This window comes from Xyrauchen texanus, chromosome 24 (genome assembly GCF_025860055.1).
Source record: "Xyrauchen texanus isolate HMW12.3.18 chromosome 24, RBS_HiC_50CHRs, whole genome shotgun sequence".
NCBI lineage: Eukaryota > Metazoa > Chordata > Actinopteri > Cypriniformes > Catostomidae > Xyrauchen > Xyrauchen texanus.
Genome location: NC_068299.1, coordinates 21,983,948 through 22,002,381, shown reverse-complemented (window position 1 = coordinate 22,002,381; position 18,434 = coordinate 21,983,948). Strand labels below are relative to the sequence as shown.

The window sequence follows — 18,434 nt, the reverse complement described above, 5'->3', positions numbered from 1 at the left end:
AAAGCCATAATATGCACCAGTTACACTGTTATTGTATTTTATGATACTGATACTACTGCAAAAATGGGTGTATAATAGTGTTAATGGGCAGAATATAGTCAAAAGATGACAAGTGGTACATTTAAATGTGAATGGTACATGTCAGGTGTAAAAGTCAGTAGCTGTCATTGGGTTCATCAGATAGGAGTGCATAAGCTTATCTAGAGTTTCTCCTTAATAAACATATGAATGGTAATTTTACTTCCTGGCAACTGTTTTTTCCTCATTGCCTAGTCATGTTCAAGAGATTCCTCTAGTCATCTTGGCATGCTATCACAGATCATATGAAAGAGCACTCTGAAATATATCCTCTAAATATACACTCTAAACGCTTTGATAAATCTGTCCCAAAGACTAGACATGTTCTTTGAAGGAGGATGTAATGCCCTGTGGTTCATAGACACAGCATTTTTTTTTAAGATCGAGTTTAGGCGTTGGTGTGGTTTCAAAGCCATAAACACATACACACACAACCCAGTGACTTCAAGAGTTCAGCTGGTGACTCAATGGTGGGTAAACATACATCCTGGTAGCATTTCTTCTCCACAGTTTAGTCCCTCTGTGTCGTTTCTTTGTAAAAAAAAAAAACATTTGCCAGAGCTCTTGTTATCTTTGTTCCTGCCTGCCTTTTCCTGTCAGCCCATTTTCTATGGTCTTTGTCTTTTCTCTCTATGATTTCCCACTCTTTTTTTTATTCTGCTTTGTTCCTTGAAAACTGCCCTAAAGTCTGCTTGTGTTAAAAGCACATCAGACAATGATGGACATTTGCTAAACTTTTGAGAGGATCTGCTTGATGCTGGAGATTTTAAACTTCCTGCCAGTAGCTCGAGCTAAAACTAAGGACGACGGTCCACCACATCCTCTTCCTCACCAAAAAAAAGTGCACTGGCTGGCTAAGTACTGCTAATATAAACCTTGTCTGTCGTGTCAATTACAGAGTTATGCCAGAGTGCAATGTGTGAGAGGTGGGTCTATTACCCATGTGGTGGAGAAGCAGTCACCAGCACATGTGTGCACTGCGTAATCTGACCCACTAGAGGTTGGTTGAGATCACTGTCCATCCGCAACACTTATCAAAGGATGTTCTGTAATGCTGGCTTGGAGTGGACACAAAGATAAATCCTTGAGTGCAACCAAGTGTAATTTTAGCCAGCAGGATGAGATCTGAGTGAGTCAGATTGTAAAGAATATTTTTACAGCTACATTGTCAAGACGTTTTGTGATTTTGGGAAATGAGTCTCTGCCCTCTTAAGGGGCATTCACACATTCAGTTTAATGGCTGGAGGTCAGAGAGTGGCTGTATTGTAATTTGTAGTGGGTGATCCAACTTCTGGATGCCCAAATGGCCATATCTTGTGACAATCTTATCAACAATGGGATGAATTGCTAATAAACATGTTTTTTTTTACTAGTTTTCTTGCAGCAAAGTAACATTCTGGAGGAGAAGTGCTTTTATATAAATTGTAGCTGCACCATGAATCATGCACAAGATGAACAATTCTGTCAATGCAAGTGAAAATCGATGCAAATTGTCACATTTGTCAATGTCCTTTTTAAAAAGGATGGAGTGTGTAAAGACGGTAACATTTTTATTTCTGTTTTTCCCCTAGATTTACAGCGTTGTGAAGATTCACCCCCTGCAGACTTGTTTACAAGCAAAAAGAGCACAAGACACATGCCGTCAGTCTACACACTGTTGCTTCTGTTTAGGGTGTAGCACAAAAAGCTGCAGTGAAGGTCACCGCACCTCCCACAACCCAGAAGAGTGTGTGTGTGTGTGTGTGTGTGTGTGTAGAGTGAGTGTGAAATTCCACAACCAAGTCCCAGAGAGAAATAGCAGTTAACAAGTGCACGAGAGAGCCTTTTCTTTTTCTGCTCAACACCCTTGGATGTACACCGTTTCCACAGAAGAAACCATTAGTTTTTAATTTGAAGTTTTTAATTTGAAGTTTTTAATTTGAAGAAATATTAAACATACTTCTCTTGGATATACCACTGTAATGCATTTTTTGGGAAGATGAATTTGCGATCCTTGTTGCAAGGAGGGACAAGTTAAAACGATACAGGTTTTGTCCACCATGTCATGGAAAAGAAACTACTTTGCATCTGGCAGCAGTGGGATGCAGGGAATATTCACTCCACGGACCATGACATCAATCGCCCCCAGCAAAGGACTCATCAACGAGCCGGGACAGAACAGCTGTTTCCTGAACAGTGCTCTCCAGGTAAGAGGACATATGTTTATGCCTGTACTTAAACAAAGAAACATGTTCATTCACACACTCGCCATACTATACATGAGCCACACACATTCATGAACAGAGTATTTTCATACATATCTCTTATACTTAAACCAGTGTCTTATCATTTTTGTTAAATTGCTCAAAAAGTTTGAGTTGTTCAGATGACAGAAATGACTATTCATGTTTGGATTAAATAAGAATGTATATGGTGCTATTAGGCATGTACCCATTGCATCATGCAGCTCTGTGCTGCACAGTGGATGTGTGGTATTCATAAAGTTAGGACAGTCTGACAGAGGACAGAGTAGTTCGCAGGTGGTTGTGTATGTGTCTGAGCAAAAGGATTATAAACTTCTATATAAAATATAAATGACTATGAAAATGCCAAAGAATGTATAATTCTTTTAAAAATACAGTTTTTCTCACTATATTTATCCAGTGGTATGTTTAGCCACTTTTATCAAGTATTTTGACCAGTAAAAGCAGGCATTATTTGTACTTTCATCTATATGTAAATTATTTAGTATTCAAAATATTTTTTATATTTACAATGTTTTACAACACTGTCAGAGCACCCCATAAATTATGATCAGCTCTACTTTGCTGGTAGGTTTGCTTTAAGTCGGCAAAGTTATATATTTTGCAAACTCAACAGACAAATCTTATTAATGAATGATTTGTGCATTAAATGTCCTCAACAGATGCTAGCTCTTGTGGGCAGAACTTGCTTTCCCCTCATGATTTGCCATTTGAAGCAACAAGTCGAGCGACTAGATGCAAATGGCAGCAGTAGGAACGGTGCATTAACTCTTCACACGTATATCTCCTCACGCATGAGCACCATTGGACAGAGACTGCTGCACCTTTTATCCATTATGCTGCTCAGTGGAGCCTACATTAGATTTAGTGATGATTCAAGCGCTGTCTGCACTAGACCCCACAAACAGACGCAAAGTCAGACGCACACTATCCTGGCCGGTAATTACCCTGCACAGCAACCTGCCATTACTAACCCTCTATTTTTGGATTACTGTATAATCAACTGTATGGAAGTAAAGGGGCTTAGCTGGCTGATAATATGTCTAAAGCTACAAATTAGTGTCAGTTATGACTGGTTGGGGGGTGGGGGGGTGGTGGGCTGGCTATTTGAGGGAGCACCACGACTGGACTGTCTGTTGCCGTGAAGCGTAACAATATGGAAAGACAATGAACTCAGAAACTGGGGGCAAATACAGGCTATTTTTTTTTTTTTTTTGGCAAATCTAATTGTGGTGCTTAAACAAGCTTTCCTCAATACTTTTCTGAGAGATTGTCTTTTTGCTTGTGAATCATTCAGGCTTTTAAGAACATTGAAAAGTCTGTAAAAATGTTGTCATGTTACATATGTTAGATATGTGATGTATTTGGTACTGATGTATTTAAGGTCAACTATTACCAAATGGAGGAGATACTAATTGTTGCCATGGCATTTACATTTTCACATTTAAAAGATTTCTTGAGGATATACACTACTTGTGATTGGTCGGCAAAAAGCTACCGGTCGACATGTCTGGATGTTTTGCTGCCCGTTTAAATATAGTTCACAAAACCAAGCATTACGAACGTTGCCACCTATTTCAACTACGTCAGAGCGTCCACGAATTTTCGATATCGTTGTTGGCAGGGCAGCCTGAGCGAATTTTGACGCTCTTGCCTCCTCTGGTCTGAACTTTAAGTAACTGTTAAAATTTAACTCTTATTCAAGCGCAGCTGTTGATTGATATGTGATGGCTGGTGCTGCCTTCTCTGCTGCCAGGACACATTCCGGACAGATTAGCATTTACACCTCAAATTCGATGTGGTCATATGCATTTTTGACTACCTTCGTATGTGTTTTTGTGATACGAGACACTGTTACACCTGCATTTAGCACTTTTGATCGATCACCTGAAATGCATCATAAAACCAGAAAAGGGTCAAAAAGTTTTGGGGTAGCCAAAAGGGCTCTGTCTGTATGTGGGGTTTTAGAGAGAAAACTTTAACCATGGAAATTAACCATGGTTTTACCATTGTACATTTATTGCAGTATATGCATATGCCTGCTGTCACCATGGTTTTCTGAGCAGAAATCATGATACAATTAACTATGGTTTTATAATAGTAATACTGTAGTTTCTTTATAGTAACCATGATTTTACTATATATTGTAACCGTGACAGTAGCCATTTTATTTTGTGGTTACTATAATTTTACTACAAATGCCATGGTTAAACTGTTAAATTGTTGTATTGTTGTAAATACATTATTGTTATTTAAGGGCAAACCTGTTGAAGTGTTTACCAAATAGATTATTCTTTGGATTTGGCAGTAATATTTTTTTTCTGAACATAGAAAATACTGTACCAAATCAGTGACACTAAAACTGTGATACAAACCGAACCATGAGAAATTCGAACCGTTACACCCCTAGTTTTTAGTAAAGTGCCCTTGATGGGTTTTATTCAGATTTTTTGCAGCCTTGGTGTACACTGTTATGTCAGTTTCTAATTCCTGCTGATTACTGCATGCATATGTTGTGAAATGATCGTATTTCTTGAAGGAAAGGCAACACATGATCGCACACATTGTTTGAGTGTTTGATGAGCTGATGGATGGAACTCTCCCCTTCTCTTTTATTAATTTTTCCATTCTGTCATAGTAATTTTCATTCTGTCTCAGTCTATCTCTCTCTTTCATCATCCCTGCCTTCTGTCTGCTTTCCATCCGCTTTCCGTCCCCTGGATTTGAAGCATGTAATATGTTTAGCAATGGGCCGTGGTTTCGCTCTTTGCACTGGGCTTTCTCTGATATGTCCAGTTTAGGGGCTCGTGCAGCTTTGCTCGCTCTTATTGAGCTAATCTTTCAAGCAGCAATTTACTGCAAGCTCCAGAGCCATTTCACTATGACAGACTCAACAGTTTATCAGTTTCTGCTTAATTTCATTTTATAAAGACCCTGTTGATATGCCTCCTGAACCCACTGGGATTTATTGTTTTCACTTATAGCCTAGTTATTCTTTTGTTTAAAAACATCAAAGTGGCTTCAGTGACTGCTATTTGAATGTCCCCTTACAGATCAGCAGATGTGGCTGAGGTTGCCAAGTAGACACCTGTACTTCTTTCAAGGTCCTGTAGGCTTCCCACTCAAGTATAGAATTATTGTGGACAGCTCCAAATCTCCAAAAAAGATAAGCTGAATTTAGTTTGTAGACATTCTCAGAGGCAAACTCAGTGGCATGACAGGAACTCACAGAACTTAAGTGTCAAATCATTGATGTCAAATCAATAGATGGAGACTTGACCGTTGAGACACAGACATGTGAGGTAGTCCATGGCCATTGGCTCAGAATATTTCTGTGTGTCTGCTGAGCTGCTGTATATACAACCAAAAACCAGTAAGAAGATCTGTGTTTAGGGAACCATGTTTATTGTAGGAATGTCTTTTATGAATGCCATTGACATTTTTAAGGTTGTTAGTCACAGATCATCCCTTTTACTCCCTTCACCTACACTTACTTACTAATCCTTAAGTGATTGCCAAAACCTCTACAGTGATATTATTATTATTATTATTATTATTTTTTTATCATCATTTTGTATCTTTTCCAGGATGTTTTTCTGGATTTATCCAACTCAAACTATCCAACCCATCTCCCCAAAACTTTTATGGCATATGCAGTTTATACATTGACTTTTGATCATAGATGTTGGCAAATGAAGGACAATATCTGACCTTGCCAAGGCTTCTAATAAACATGTGTCAGTCAGTTTTCCTAAACAGCTGTTTTCTAAGACTGTGTGCTTTGCATTGCAAACAAATAGAGTGTCTTTAATGACTTTGATGGATAATGGGATAGTGCTGTTAAAGTCCTCTCTTGGGCAAATTACATATCCATGCTTGAGGAAGGATTTACATAAAAACATTTGTCTTGTGTTTAATCAAGCCATTATTGCATTTCTTGTTTATTCACTTCCCTTAAAATCCTGCTTGCCATGCAAAGGCCATCAGCAGGAGGTTATATAGGGTCAGATTGATGGCCTGAAAGATCAATGCTGTTGAATACTATTAAGTTTTATTGTGTAGATACACAGGCATTGCCCCATCCGCAGTCAAACAGATGTTTTAATATTTGTGTCTAAAATTGCTATAGATTTTTAAATGGGTTCAAAATAGGGCAAATGTTAATTTAATGGAGAGCTCTGCTGTATGCACAAGACTTTGGAACATAATTGTTTACAGACCTTCACTGACTACATTTACATGGACACCAGAAAGCAGCTTATTGCGAAAAGTGGCGTTCATGTTTACTTTCTCTGCATAAGTGGAGCTTGCTTCACAGCTATGTAATTTCCCCGCAACGCTTGTGTAAATAACAAATATGGTATCCAAGGAAGACGTGGCTGCTTTATTCTCCATTGCTTTGCATTATTTCCAGATATTCCAGTTCCAGAGTTGTTGTTGTGTTTGTATCCTTCATCGCGACCTGCAGCGGAATTGCGCCGCAAAAGTGGGGTTTCTCTCATATGTATCACTCTGAGATTCCCCCAATGTACTAGTGGATATATGCAAACACGAGGAACAGTCGACATTTTACACTGGTGTGTATAAATGGGTATAGTTTATAGTGTAATGCTATGAAAACGGCATTCTTATTTGCATGACGTTTCAGAAAAAAACTGCTTTCTGGAAAAAACCTGGAATAAACATAAAAATTAAAAGATACTCAAGACACCATTTGGGGTTCCGCAGATGCCACACTGGGGGAACCCTCTGGATATCCTACAAAACCTTTCAGTTCACAGAGAAACCTGTTCTTAGTTCCTTCCTTCAAGAACTCCTATATAACTAAGTATGTGAATGGTTTCTTCAGTAACTCCATCAACTTTGAAGCACTTGGAATATAATAAAGTTCCTTGAATGCATAGGATATTAAAAGCTCCTTTCAAAGGTGCCTGGATGATCTTGTGAGGGTTATGCTGTGTCAAACAGTGCCTAGGGTAGTTTTAAAATTTTGCAGTAAAGCATAGCTAGCTTTGGAAATTGAAGTTCATTGACAGGGTTTATAACTATTAGACCGATTAAGACTTCATCTATGAAGGCAAAGTCAGATTTATAGTTGAGTTGTGTTAAGTGGGACTGACAGCTCTCTCAATAATTTAGCGTGCAAGCATGTAGACGAGCAGCAGGACCATGGCATACAAAGTCCTAGCTCATGGCAGACAGGTGGGGTCAGGTCGGCCTCCAAAGCCTCTCAGGCACGAACAGATGGAGGTGTGTAGGATTGTGTGTGTGTGCATGCATGCGAGCTGCCCAGCAGGAAGTTAGCAGGTCTTTGTTTGTTCCGCTGACATTCCGCATCATCCTTCACCTGGAGACGCATGGGTTCCTCAGAACGAAAGACTCAAGATGGAAAACCTGCTCACTTCTGTACATCTCTTATTTACTTACCCACACTCAGACTTATTTGCTGCCTGTTTGCTGACTTTTTCTTTACACCCTTGGCTGAAGCATACTGGCTTATCAGTCATCTGATTGGGGAAACAACATAATTGCTTATCTCATCTGATGGTCCAATTTCAGATTACGAGGTGTCGAGAAAGCTGAATTTAAGAGTAGCTCTTGAGTGTTTATCATTGAGAAAGAAATCTGTCAGCATCAGGAACAACTTGCATGGACTCATCAGGAACAATTTGGCTATCTTGTATACAAGCTCTACATCTTCCAACCAGCTCTACTTCTTAGATTGTCTTGTCCTCCTGAGAGACAGACACTTAAAAGGGGGTGGAACATCAACTGCAAGCAGTACTGAGTAGCAAGTACTTTTTGAGCCTGATGCATTTTTGATGACTAGAGCTACTCAGCCATTTTAGAAGGTGTGTTAAAGCCTGTCTAATGCTTGATTCAACCTTTTTTTCATTCTTTCAGAGTGCAAGACATATCATGTCTGTGTGCAGGCAGCTGCAAAGACTCTAAGCATGTCGTTTTAGTCTAATGTTGCACTTTTTTTCCAACAGGTACTCTGGCATCTTGATATCTTCCGCCGAAGTTTCCGGCAGCTCACTACACACAAGTGCATGGAGGACTCGTGCATCTTCTGTGCTCTGAAGGTAAAGCGGGAGACCTTATTCATAATGCAGTACAATCTCCTCTCCATTACAGCTGCTGTGATTCAGTTGTTTCCCTTTTGATTTCAGATAAAGTGTAATATATCTCTGCCAGCTTTATGTGCTGTAAGATTCTGAATTGTGATCAAACCCATGGGGGGAAATGTTGAATAGTGGATTTTATTGTCCTTTTGTCTTCTTCCAGACGACAAATCGATGATCAATTGTGTATTACATTTTCATGTACTATCAAAAAGCATGGCTATGGTCAAGCTATTATGGAAAAAGAAATATGTCGGATTTTTGGGCAAAAACTAGATATCTTGTGTTAAATAGAGCTGCATGGTAGTCTTGTCCAGGTACCCATCTGGGAAAGCAGCTTTGTCATACCATTCTTTTTCCCATCCTGCTTCTTTTCTGTCTCTCCCTCCTTCTGTCTGTGTTCCCTCTCATTTTATATTAGATTCCATCTAATGTTCAGGACTGCCATTGGCGCGCTCTATCAAAAGTACAATAACTCAGCTGGAAATGAGTAGGCTCTCTCCTGAGCGCTGTGCCAGCGCAGTAGGGGGCTGCCTGTCTGGTCTCATGCATTGCATTGGGACAATAATCCTGTCCGCTCTCTCATATAATTCTGGCCCTGTCTGTATTTTCTTTCAGATGTTCTTGCTTAGTGACATAATTGCAGTCTCTGTTTTCTTTGTTTTGCTGGAGTTTTCAACCTTCTAAGCAAAATTAATCTTTGGAGTCTTGCATAATAGCGTGTGCTGGGTTTTATGATGGGTTTATATGTGACTTAAGAGGAAAAAAAGTCTTGTTTAGACAAAAATGTATAGTCTGTCTTCATTTAATCACCTTCATATCATTCCAAATCCATTAAGTTTGCTACAGTGGAGGTTAAGCCTATAAATAAAAAAATCAATTGTTGGAAGAATTTGTTTAGGTGTTGATGTTCTCTTTGATTATCGCTTAACTATTTTGATTAAAGTGTTGTTATTGTGTGTGTGTGTGTTTGTGTGTGTGTGTGTGTGTGTGTATACTAGTTAAGATTAAATAATTTACTTGATGTTTTGTGTTGTATGGTAGTGCAACATGCTATACTCTAAAACAATTTTAAAAGGCATTTCACCAATTATTTTTAGAATTGTTATACATGCTTTTGTTTGGTCACTTTTATGACCTCATAATAATTGAAAGACAACAGGGAATATTTGTACTCTTTAAAATGTATGCCTAATTCTCACACTGCAGGACCATTTGAAATGAGTGAAAATGAAATGGTTATAAATCTGTATTTCTATTAATTTAATTATAGGATTCTTTAAATACTCCCCCTTATGCGTCTTCAGAAATCTTGGAATACAACAGAGTGCAATATGTATCCCATATTCTATATTTCACTATAAAATTGTAAACAATTACAAAATTGATATTTCCAGGTTTTCCAACAATCATGGGAATGCTAAATCAGTAAAACAATCCAAATATTAGGCTACAGCATTAAAGTAACTTCATATGACTATATTCAGGTTCCTCATACAAATAGAGAAAAGAGTAATGTTATTTAGATGACTTCAACTTGTTTTCAAAATGTTTTCTGCACACCAAGTCTCCAACTAAACAATACCAGTAAAATGGCACTATTTAACTTATCGAAAAGTTTCCCTGCAATTAAAGCATTTATTTCAGTAGCGGCCATGCATTGAGTTGGCATCTGTACACTGCTTTGAGTGCTTCACTCGAGACTAGAGGAAGGGTGGCAGAGGAGTGCAGCACGCGTCTGTTAGGGGAGAGCTAACTGTATGAGGACGCATGCTCTGAGGCACGCTAGAGAACGACGGCATACATGTCTCCATTAAATTTCACATATAACTAATATTTATATTTTTTTAAATGTAATACACTGTTTTGTCGAATTGCAATTTATTAGATTTTTTGCATTTTATATCAATTATTAACACTAACTTACACTTACAATTCTAGATAAAAAATATTTTTTTATTAAAATTACATTTTTCAAGATTGATGCATATAAATCGGCTGAATTAGTAAACAATGCATCGAGAAAACGAGTGGATCATTGCACCCGTAATGTCAATGCACACATTTTTCATCAACTTCTGTGTTTTTGTGTGTTTTTCAGAGCATTTTTGTGCAGTTCCAGTTCAGCAGTGAGAAGGTGCTGCCTTCTGACGCTCTCCGTTGCGCTCTGGCCAAAACCTTCCAGAACGAGCAGCGATTCCAGCTAGGCATTATGGATGATGCGGCCGAGTGCTTCGTAAGGGCTCTTACTCTTCTCCATCACTCTGCCGCCCTCCCCCTCCAGAGTATAATGGCTTTTCCTCCCACTCCCCTCTGTTTCTTCATTCGGTTCATCCTCTTTAGTATGCCTTCACATGTCAAATTATCCTCTACTTTACTGAATATGTAGATTTTCTTGAGGAAAGACATGCAGACTACATTGTTAGCTTATGCTGCCAGACATTTGTTAGTGCCCTAGGTCCATCAGGGCAAACAGAAGGAAGGAAAGGGTTTGATTTCTAGTCATCTATATCTGTCATTCCCTCTCCCTTCACTGTCTCCTACCTTGTCAGTTTTGGTCTCTATCTCTCTTGGCAGGATATTTGATAGTACTGATAGCTATGATGCGTTCCATTGAATGTAAATCTCCCTGTTTGACACTGTAATGCCCCACTACACCTGCAAGCACAGAGAAAATTTAAAGAGTGATTAATCACCTCCTGATGACTCATTTTAAAGGTATTAGCATCATAACATCCAAGATAAATTATGGCACTCTGTCTCTGCTTCTTTCTACTACTGGGATAGCAACATTGTACAATATGCTGACCAGTGAGAACTGCAACCACAAACTGCAAATGTGTTTTTTCCTCCCTTAACCAGCATTGTTGTCTGGCCATTATGCAAGGCTTGAGACACTGGTGAAGGTCAGATGCTTAGTGAACTTTCAACGTGCAGAACATGAGCTGCCCCCAACTAAACATCTTGCAGAGCTGCCATAACCCTCAGCCAAAAGAGCTGAGCATGCTGTTTTTCACAAACTCAGTACACACCCAAAGGACAGCAAGAATCAATTAACATGAGACATACAGGATAGGCACATTCTGTTCCTCTCACATGCTTTTCCTCAGTGGGATTTTACTTTGTATTCACAGAGATTACAGCACACTGAGTGTTAATAATTGAACATTAACTGTGGTTGGTTTTTCCTATATCTCGCAGGAGAATATCCTCATGAGAATCCACTTTCACATCTCTGATGAGAGCAAGGAGGACATATGCACAGCCAAACACTGTATTCCTCACCAGAAGTTTGCCATGACACTCTTTGAGCAGGTGAAGCCTCTTCGCAAGCACTTCGCAAGTGCTCTTTCTGCTTGAGCAATCTTTTCTTTTGAAGACAACATGAAATATATTCGTAACTCATTTAAGTCCCATAATGGGACATATTTCCAAGTGAAACAGAAAATTCAGTTGTAAATAATATAGAGCAGGATTTTATAACGATCAGAATTTGATTGGATTGTGAAAGTGTTTGATATTATTGGTTACTGTTATTTTTCCTTGAAAGTAATTTTCATTTACAATTTTTAATCATATAATTTTCATGCATAATTATGAAATCTAATATATATATATATATATGCTATTATGTATATATAATAGCATACAATGATGAATCATGCAGCATAAGACCCAGGGAATGTTTTTAGAAAGTAATTGAAAACCTGGAAATATCAGGGAATGTTTTTTACGGGCCTGGAAAACGTTAATAATTGTTAATAAACTTTTAAAATTATGGAAAATACTTTAAAGAAAATGTATATCGTAAATATTATTGTTTTTATTTATGCTCAGCTTTAAAATATTTAATCTGCTAGAATAGAAATATTCTAGCAGAAATCATGAAGGATATAAAGAATGAATTGGTCAAATGTGTGGGAACCCTGTAAATAGTATTAATTTAGATTTTATGTTGTCGTTTAACGTGTTAATAGAGCTAGCTTTTAATATCTGACAATATTTGCCAATAACTTTCTGATTTAGTGTGTGTGCAGCAACTGTGGGGCCTCTTCGGACCCCTTGCCCTTCGTTCAAATGGTCCACTACATCTCCACAACCTCCCTGTGGTGAGCACAACGCCTCTGCTGTACACACACACACACACACACACACACACACGCACATTCACACAGTGTGAGTGATAAAAGCATGTACGTCAAAGAATGAGATCACTTTGAAAGCTGAGAGCAAAAAGGGCCACACTGTGCACAGAACGGAAAACATGTCCTACACTCTTCTCCAGCTGAGCAAATGCATTCTCTGCCACATCAAACACAGTGAAACCCATCAGAACAGAAGAGATTCCCACAGTGGCCAAGAGCACATGGCAACCGCCAGCTTAAATATTACTCTAGGTCTTCTGGACACCAGGGCCACTGCTCTACATCATGGGTGATGAGCTGTCAGACACAAAGCTGAGCCTCAAAGCAGAGCTGCTCACCCAGAACGTGTGCAGTCTAACTTGGTCAACGTCTGCTTTTAGAGCTGCGCAGTTGCAGATGCACTCTCAATCATTTTCTCAGTCTTCTGCACTGGCAGGCTGGATGCATGGTGCCATGAACAAACACTGTGAGAACAACGGCGGTAAAAGAGCTTCATGAATATTCCAGCATGTGGCATGGTGATTAAGGAGGTTTTTTATGATAATAGCTGACATTGTAGTGGAGCATTGCATTTGTTTGCTCAAGGCCATTGACTCCATGTGTCCTTGTCCTCTTCAGTGTCCCAGTGCAATAACTATTCTCATGGATTCAGCCTCTGCACCAATATAAGAAAAGTATACAATAAAAAGTAATATGTATAATTCAAGAATAAGCCACAAGATACGTGTGTTACATTGAGCTTACATGGTTAAAGGGTGGTGTTGGTTATGACGTGAAGTGGAAAATGAAAAAAATATTAAAAAAAGTTATATGATAAAAGTTCAGTAATGTTCAATAAATAATCAGATATATTAAAGGAAAATTCTTGTTTCACATATGATAGCATTTATGGCATAATGTTGATTGCCACAAAACTTCATTTTGACTTGTGCCTCCTTTTCTTAAAAAAAAAAAAAAAAGAGCCAAAATCTGTGTTTCAATGTGGTACTTGCAACAAAAGGGAATAGGGCCAATCCGTAATTGTTAAAATACCCACTGTTTCATAAGTATGGGCACAAGACCTAAACAATATGCTTGCTATCATGATTCTAGTGTGATAAAATCTCTTACTAACCTTTACCATGTAAAGTTATATCCAGTTTTACAACTTCATTGCCATTATGATGTAATGCTGTAAACTGTAAAACGACCTTTACTGCTCAAATTATACACAAGTTATACAGAAGAATTAATGTCAGTGCTTTTATAAAATTATAAGCTTTCACATCCATTGCAAGTGTCTCACCAAAACCTCAATTTGAAGGGAAGAGTCTAAATTCTGCCACAAATGCTGTTGATTGAGCTAAAAATGATTGAACCCAGAATATTCCTATAATAAATACAATTCTTCCACCCAATTATAAAGTTCACTTGCCTTATTATAAGCTGTTACCAGTATTAAAGAAAGTAATGACTTGGCGCAGTGATACTGAATTCAAGTAATTAATGTATTGTCTATTTTATAGTAGCTTTAAACATTGCCCATAGTGGGGGAAGAGTGATATATATTTATCTGAATGTTGTGATTATGTAAAAGGTATGGTGCTGTACGTGCTGTCCTTTTTGGAAGTAGTATGAGCCACATATACGCGCACAGAGATGGGTGTCCAGGTAACATTATGACACTGCATGCCTGTCTCCATGAGAGCTGGCTGAGCTGAGATATTGCTCTGGCACAGTGTGTTGTTGCAGTGTGTTTAAGGTGTAATGCCCTTCACTGCAAGAATGAGATAAAACTGGTCCAGACTGTGATCACATAAACCCGTGAATACAAAATACACACTATACACAAACACACAAATACATTTGACTCACTTTGGTTAGTATCACAGTTTGATCTTATATTTTATGGCATACGTGTTGTAATAAGCAATTAAAAACCATTTACTTATATTAAATCGAAGCTAACGTATAAATAAGTGTGTGTGTATACAGTATATACGTGGATATATGTGCATGTGTCTAATATTACAATTCACACATAATTGCAGAAATGTACAGTCACTTTGAGATGCATTTTAATGCTTGTGTCATCTTAACGTGTAATGTTTGTTGGTTATGCTACAGCAATCAGGCAGTACGCATGTTGGAATGCCGGGAGAAGCCCACTCCGGACATGTTCGGAGAGCTGCTGAGGAACGCCAGCACCGTGGGAGACCTGCGCAACTGCCCGGTTAGCATTACCACACATTCCACTCCATCAAATCAAGTGCTAATTAGGCATAATAAAGTTTATGTGTGTGTGTGGACGGGTTTGGGTGGTTTTCGAGGACATGTTTTAGGTTACAAACTGGTAATTACAAGGATATTATGCTATAAATGTGGTTTATGAGGACATAGGGGCGGCTGTGGCTCAGGTGGTTGAGCGGGTTGTCCACTAATCGCAGCATTGGTGGTTTGATTCCTGGCCCACTCGACTCATCCTTGGGCAAGACACTGAACCCCAAGTTGCTCCCAATGTCAGGCCATCATTTGTGTGTGAATGGGAGTGTGAGTGTGTGTCGGAATGGGTGAATGGGACACAGTGTAAAGCGCTTTGGTAACCGCTAAGGCTAAAAAAGGTGCTATATAAGAGCAGACATTTATCATTTACCATTTCTAGTGTCCCCATAATTCAAATCGCTTAAAAAACATACAAAATTTTTTGGACAATGTAAAAATTCAGAAATGTTTTGTGAGGGTTAGGTTTAAGGGTAGGGTTAGGGGATAGAATCTATAGTTCGTACAGTATAAAAATCATGTCTATGGAGAGTCTTCATAAGGATAGCCACACCACAACGTGTGTGTGTGTGCGCGTGTGTGCGTGCGCGCATGTGTGTGTGTGTGTGTGTGTGTGTGTGCATGCCCGTGTGTCTGTGTGTGCCGCTTGTCTGGGTTTGAGTAGGAATGTGGTCATTGTGTAATCACTAGGTCAAAACAAGAAGCAATCAGTGGGATTTTAATTTGTCTCACGGCCTTGACAGACTTTTTACATAAAACACATTTGTTTTCGTGTCAGATCAGGGGATTGCCTTGGATAGGGGACATCTTATCAAAATTATTCATTATATAATTACTTGTTTGACAAAAAGAGACGTTAGAAAGAATGTTAGCCTCAGTCACCATTCATTTTCATTGTATTGGAAAAAAATGCGCAAAAAAAAAAGTAAATGGTGACAAAGGGGTAATTAATGACAACAGTCTATTCATGTTTGTTTGTGTATTTCATTAAGCACTATTTTTTTCCCTCTTTCTTTTGTCTACAGGGAAACTGTGGAGAGAAGCTTCGTATTCGACATGTGCTGATGAACTCCCCAGAGATCATTACCATTGGCCTGGTGTGGGACTCAGACCACTCTGACCTGGCTGAAGACGTTATCCACAGCCTGGGCACCATCCTGCGGCTTGGAGATGTAAGACATGCTCTCGCCTGTTGTCAGAATCTCAAAAACTCTGCTCTTAAAACTTAATATAGATAGATGAAGTCTTTTGGTGCAAGGTGCCGCACTTTGTGCCTGCAGGCTGGCAAGGCCCAAACACTAACCACATAGAGCTATTCAGGTTGTAGTCTTACAACCTGGAAGACAGTTTGCATTTTGAAGCCATGGTTCCCTAGAGAATTTTCAGTCAGTCTTTATATTGTCAGTTTTGTATTTTTTTTAGAATAATAGGTCTGTTAACATTTCTGTAAAAAAAAACTTTTAGGTTTTGTTTTACAACAGAAATTTCACTGTCACACATCCATACTTATGCTGCTAATTTGCATTTTTTTTTTTTTAAATAAACGTTTCTATCAAGTTGCTGTCAGGCACAAAGTGAGGGCAACCTGTGTATATCAGCATAGACAAACAAACCCACAGTTTGAGAGCTGACTGATGGATAGCATGTTTGATTGGGAGAAATTAGAGCTTTTTGCGGTTAAAAATGCAGTGCTGCGACTCTAAATTGCTTGCAAATTTTAAAGCACATAGGGATTACAGGCTAGGGATTACTTGATGCATCAAATACTGTGACTCGCACACATAACAGGGATGGTCAGCCATTGAGTTCAGCTTCACTAAGGACACGTAGTGGGTGAACATTTCAGTGCGGCATGTAAACAGTTTTAAAATGGCCCAAACAAATGACAGAAATACACCTAGAGATCAAGAGTGGTAATTTGATAATCTGTTTTCATTTGAATCATTTGAAAGAGCTCATGGTCAATCAAAATCTTCCCAGAGATGCCCCTAAACTTTTACACTGTCTTTGTAAGGGTGTGTTTGTGTACATTTACTGTTATGCATGCGTATGTGAATGTTTATGTATTTATGAGTGACAAATGACCTCTCCTCCTCCTGTTTCACCCATAGCTGTTTTACCGAGTGACAGAGGACAAAGCCAAACAGGCGGAGCTCTACCTTGTGGGTGTGGTCTGTTACTATGGCAAACACTACTCCACTTTCTTCTTCCAAACCAAAATACGCAAGTGGATTTACTTTGATGATGCTCATGTGAAAGAGGTAAACATCTGATCAGCAAATCTTTTTATAACTAGCGAATGTGAAAGACTAAAAGTCAAGTCAATTTTATTTGTATAGCGCCTTTCACAACACACATCGTATCAAAGCAGCTTTACAGAAGATCAGACATTAACAGAAGATAAAACTGTAATGTCTATAATGTCGATTAATCATCATTGTGTAATTAGATAAAATACGATTGTTAGTCGTGTTTAAAAATAAGTAATTAAATAATAATTGTATTAATAACCCCAGTGAGCAAGCTGAAGGCGACTGTGGCAAGGAAAACAAATCTCCATAAGATGTTGATTAATGTAGAAAAATAACCTTGTGAGAAACTAGACTCACTGTGGGGGCCAGTTCCCCTCTGGCTAACATCATGAATATAATGCCAATATTACTTGTGTATAGTTCAAGTCATGGTTTAAAATTATTAAACTAAGTATAGGCCGAGGTGATGCTGGCAGAGATCAGGGATGTGAAACAGTTCAACCTGGCCGTTAATTTCGGTGAGGTTTGGTGTGGTCCATCCTAAATCCAAGGTTCAGACAATGGCATATGAAGTATCCCATGTCTTATGGTTGGAGTTGGCACCAGTTCATCCTCTGAAGTCCATCATAATAGACTGAAGTGATGTTTGGCTGACACATGTTTGGCCAAACATCATCATTCAGCGACACGTAGCAGTGGAGTCCAACACGAAGCAGGAATGGTGCTGGATCCAGCCGGTTCTGGTGACCTCAGGATAGGAGTCCCGAGGTTGAGACATGGAAACAAATAAAATAATATAAGCATAGATGCCATTCAATTTATTACAGAGTTATAGATCATGATCAGTGTTTCTGGTTCCGGCAGACCCAACTAAAGCAGCCTAATTGTGGGTTGGAGGATAAATTATGTGTATGCCTGGCTAAATTGATGAGTCTTTAGTCAAGACTTAAACTGAGGGAGTGTGTCTTCATCTCGAACAGTGTAAGGGAGTCGATTCCATAGTTTAGGAGCCAAATATGAAAAGGATCTACCTCCTTTTGTGGATTTTGATATTCTAGAAACTATTAACAGGCCAGAATTTTATGATCGTAATGAACGTGATGGAATATAGCATGGTAGAAGATCAATTAAGTACTGCAGAGCTAGACCATTCAAAGCTTTGTATGTAGTTAACAGAATTTTAAAATTAATTCAGAATTTAACAGGTAGCCAATGTAATGATGATAAAATGGGGCTAATATTATCATATTTCTTGGTTCTAGTCAGCACTCTGGCTGCTGCATTTTGAACCAATTGAAGTTTATTTATTGATCTTGCTGGACATCCTCCCAG

At 38.7% G+C, this 18,434-nt stretch overlaps 1 protein-coding gene across 3 annotated transcripts in view; it reads left to right on the top strand.

Annotated features, from left to right (window-relative positions):
* Positions 1–18,434, top strand: part of LOC127617674 (inactive ubiquitin carboxyl-terminal hydrolase 54-like) — a 60,659-nt gene that overhangs the window by 23,010 nt on the left and 19,215 nt on the right. For all 3 annotated transcript variants that reach the window (XM_052089699.1, XM_052089698.1, XM_052089700.1), the window contains exons 2-9: positions 1,650–2,264; positions 8,315–8,407; positions 10,548–10,682; positions 11,648–11,761; positions 12,473–12,555; positions 14,698–14,803; positions 15,876–16,022; positions 16,962–17,111. In XM_052089699.1, coding sequence (XP_051945659.1) covers positions 2,118–2,264; positions 8,315–8,407; positions 10,548–10,682; positions 11,648–11,761; positions 12,473–12,555; positions 14,698–14,803; positions 15,876–16,022; positions 16,962–17,111 — 975 coding nt within the window. In that variant the 5' untranslated portion in view covers positions 1,650–2,117. The remainder of the gene's footprint in view (positions 1–1,649; positions 2,265–8,314; positions 8,408–10,547; positions 10,683–11,647; positions 11,762–12,472; positions 12,556–14,697; positions 14,804–15,875; positions 16,023–16,961; positions 17,112–18,434) is intronic.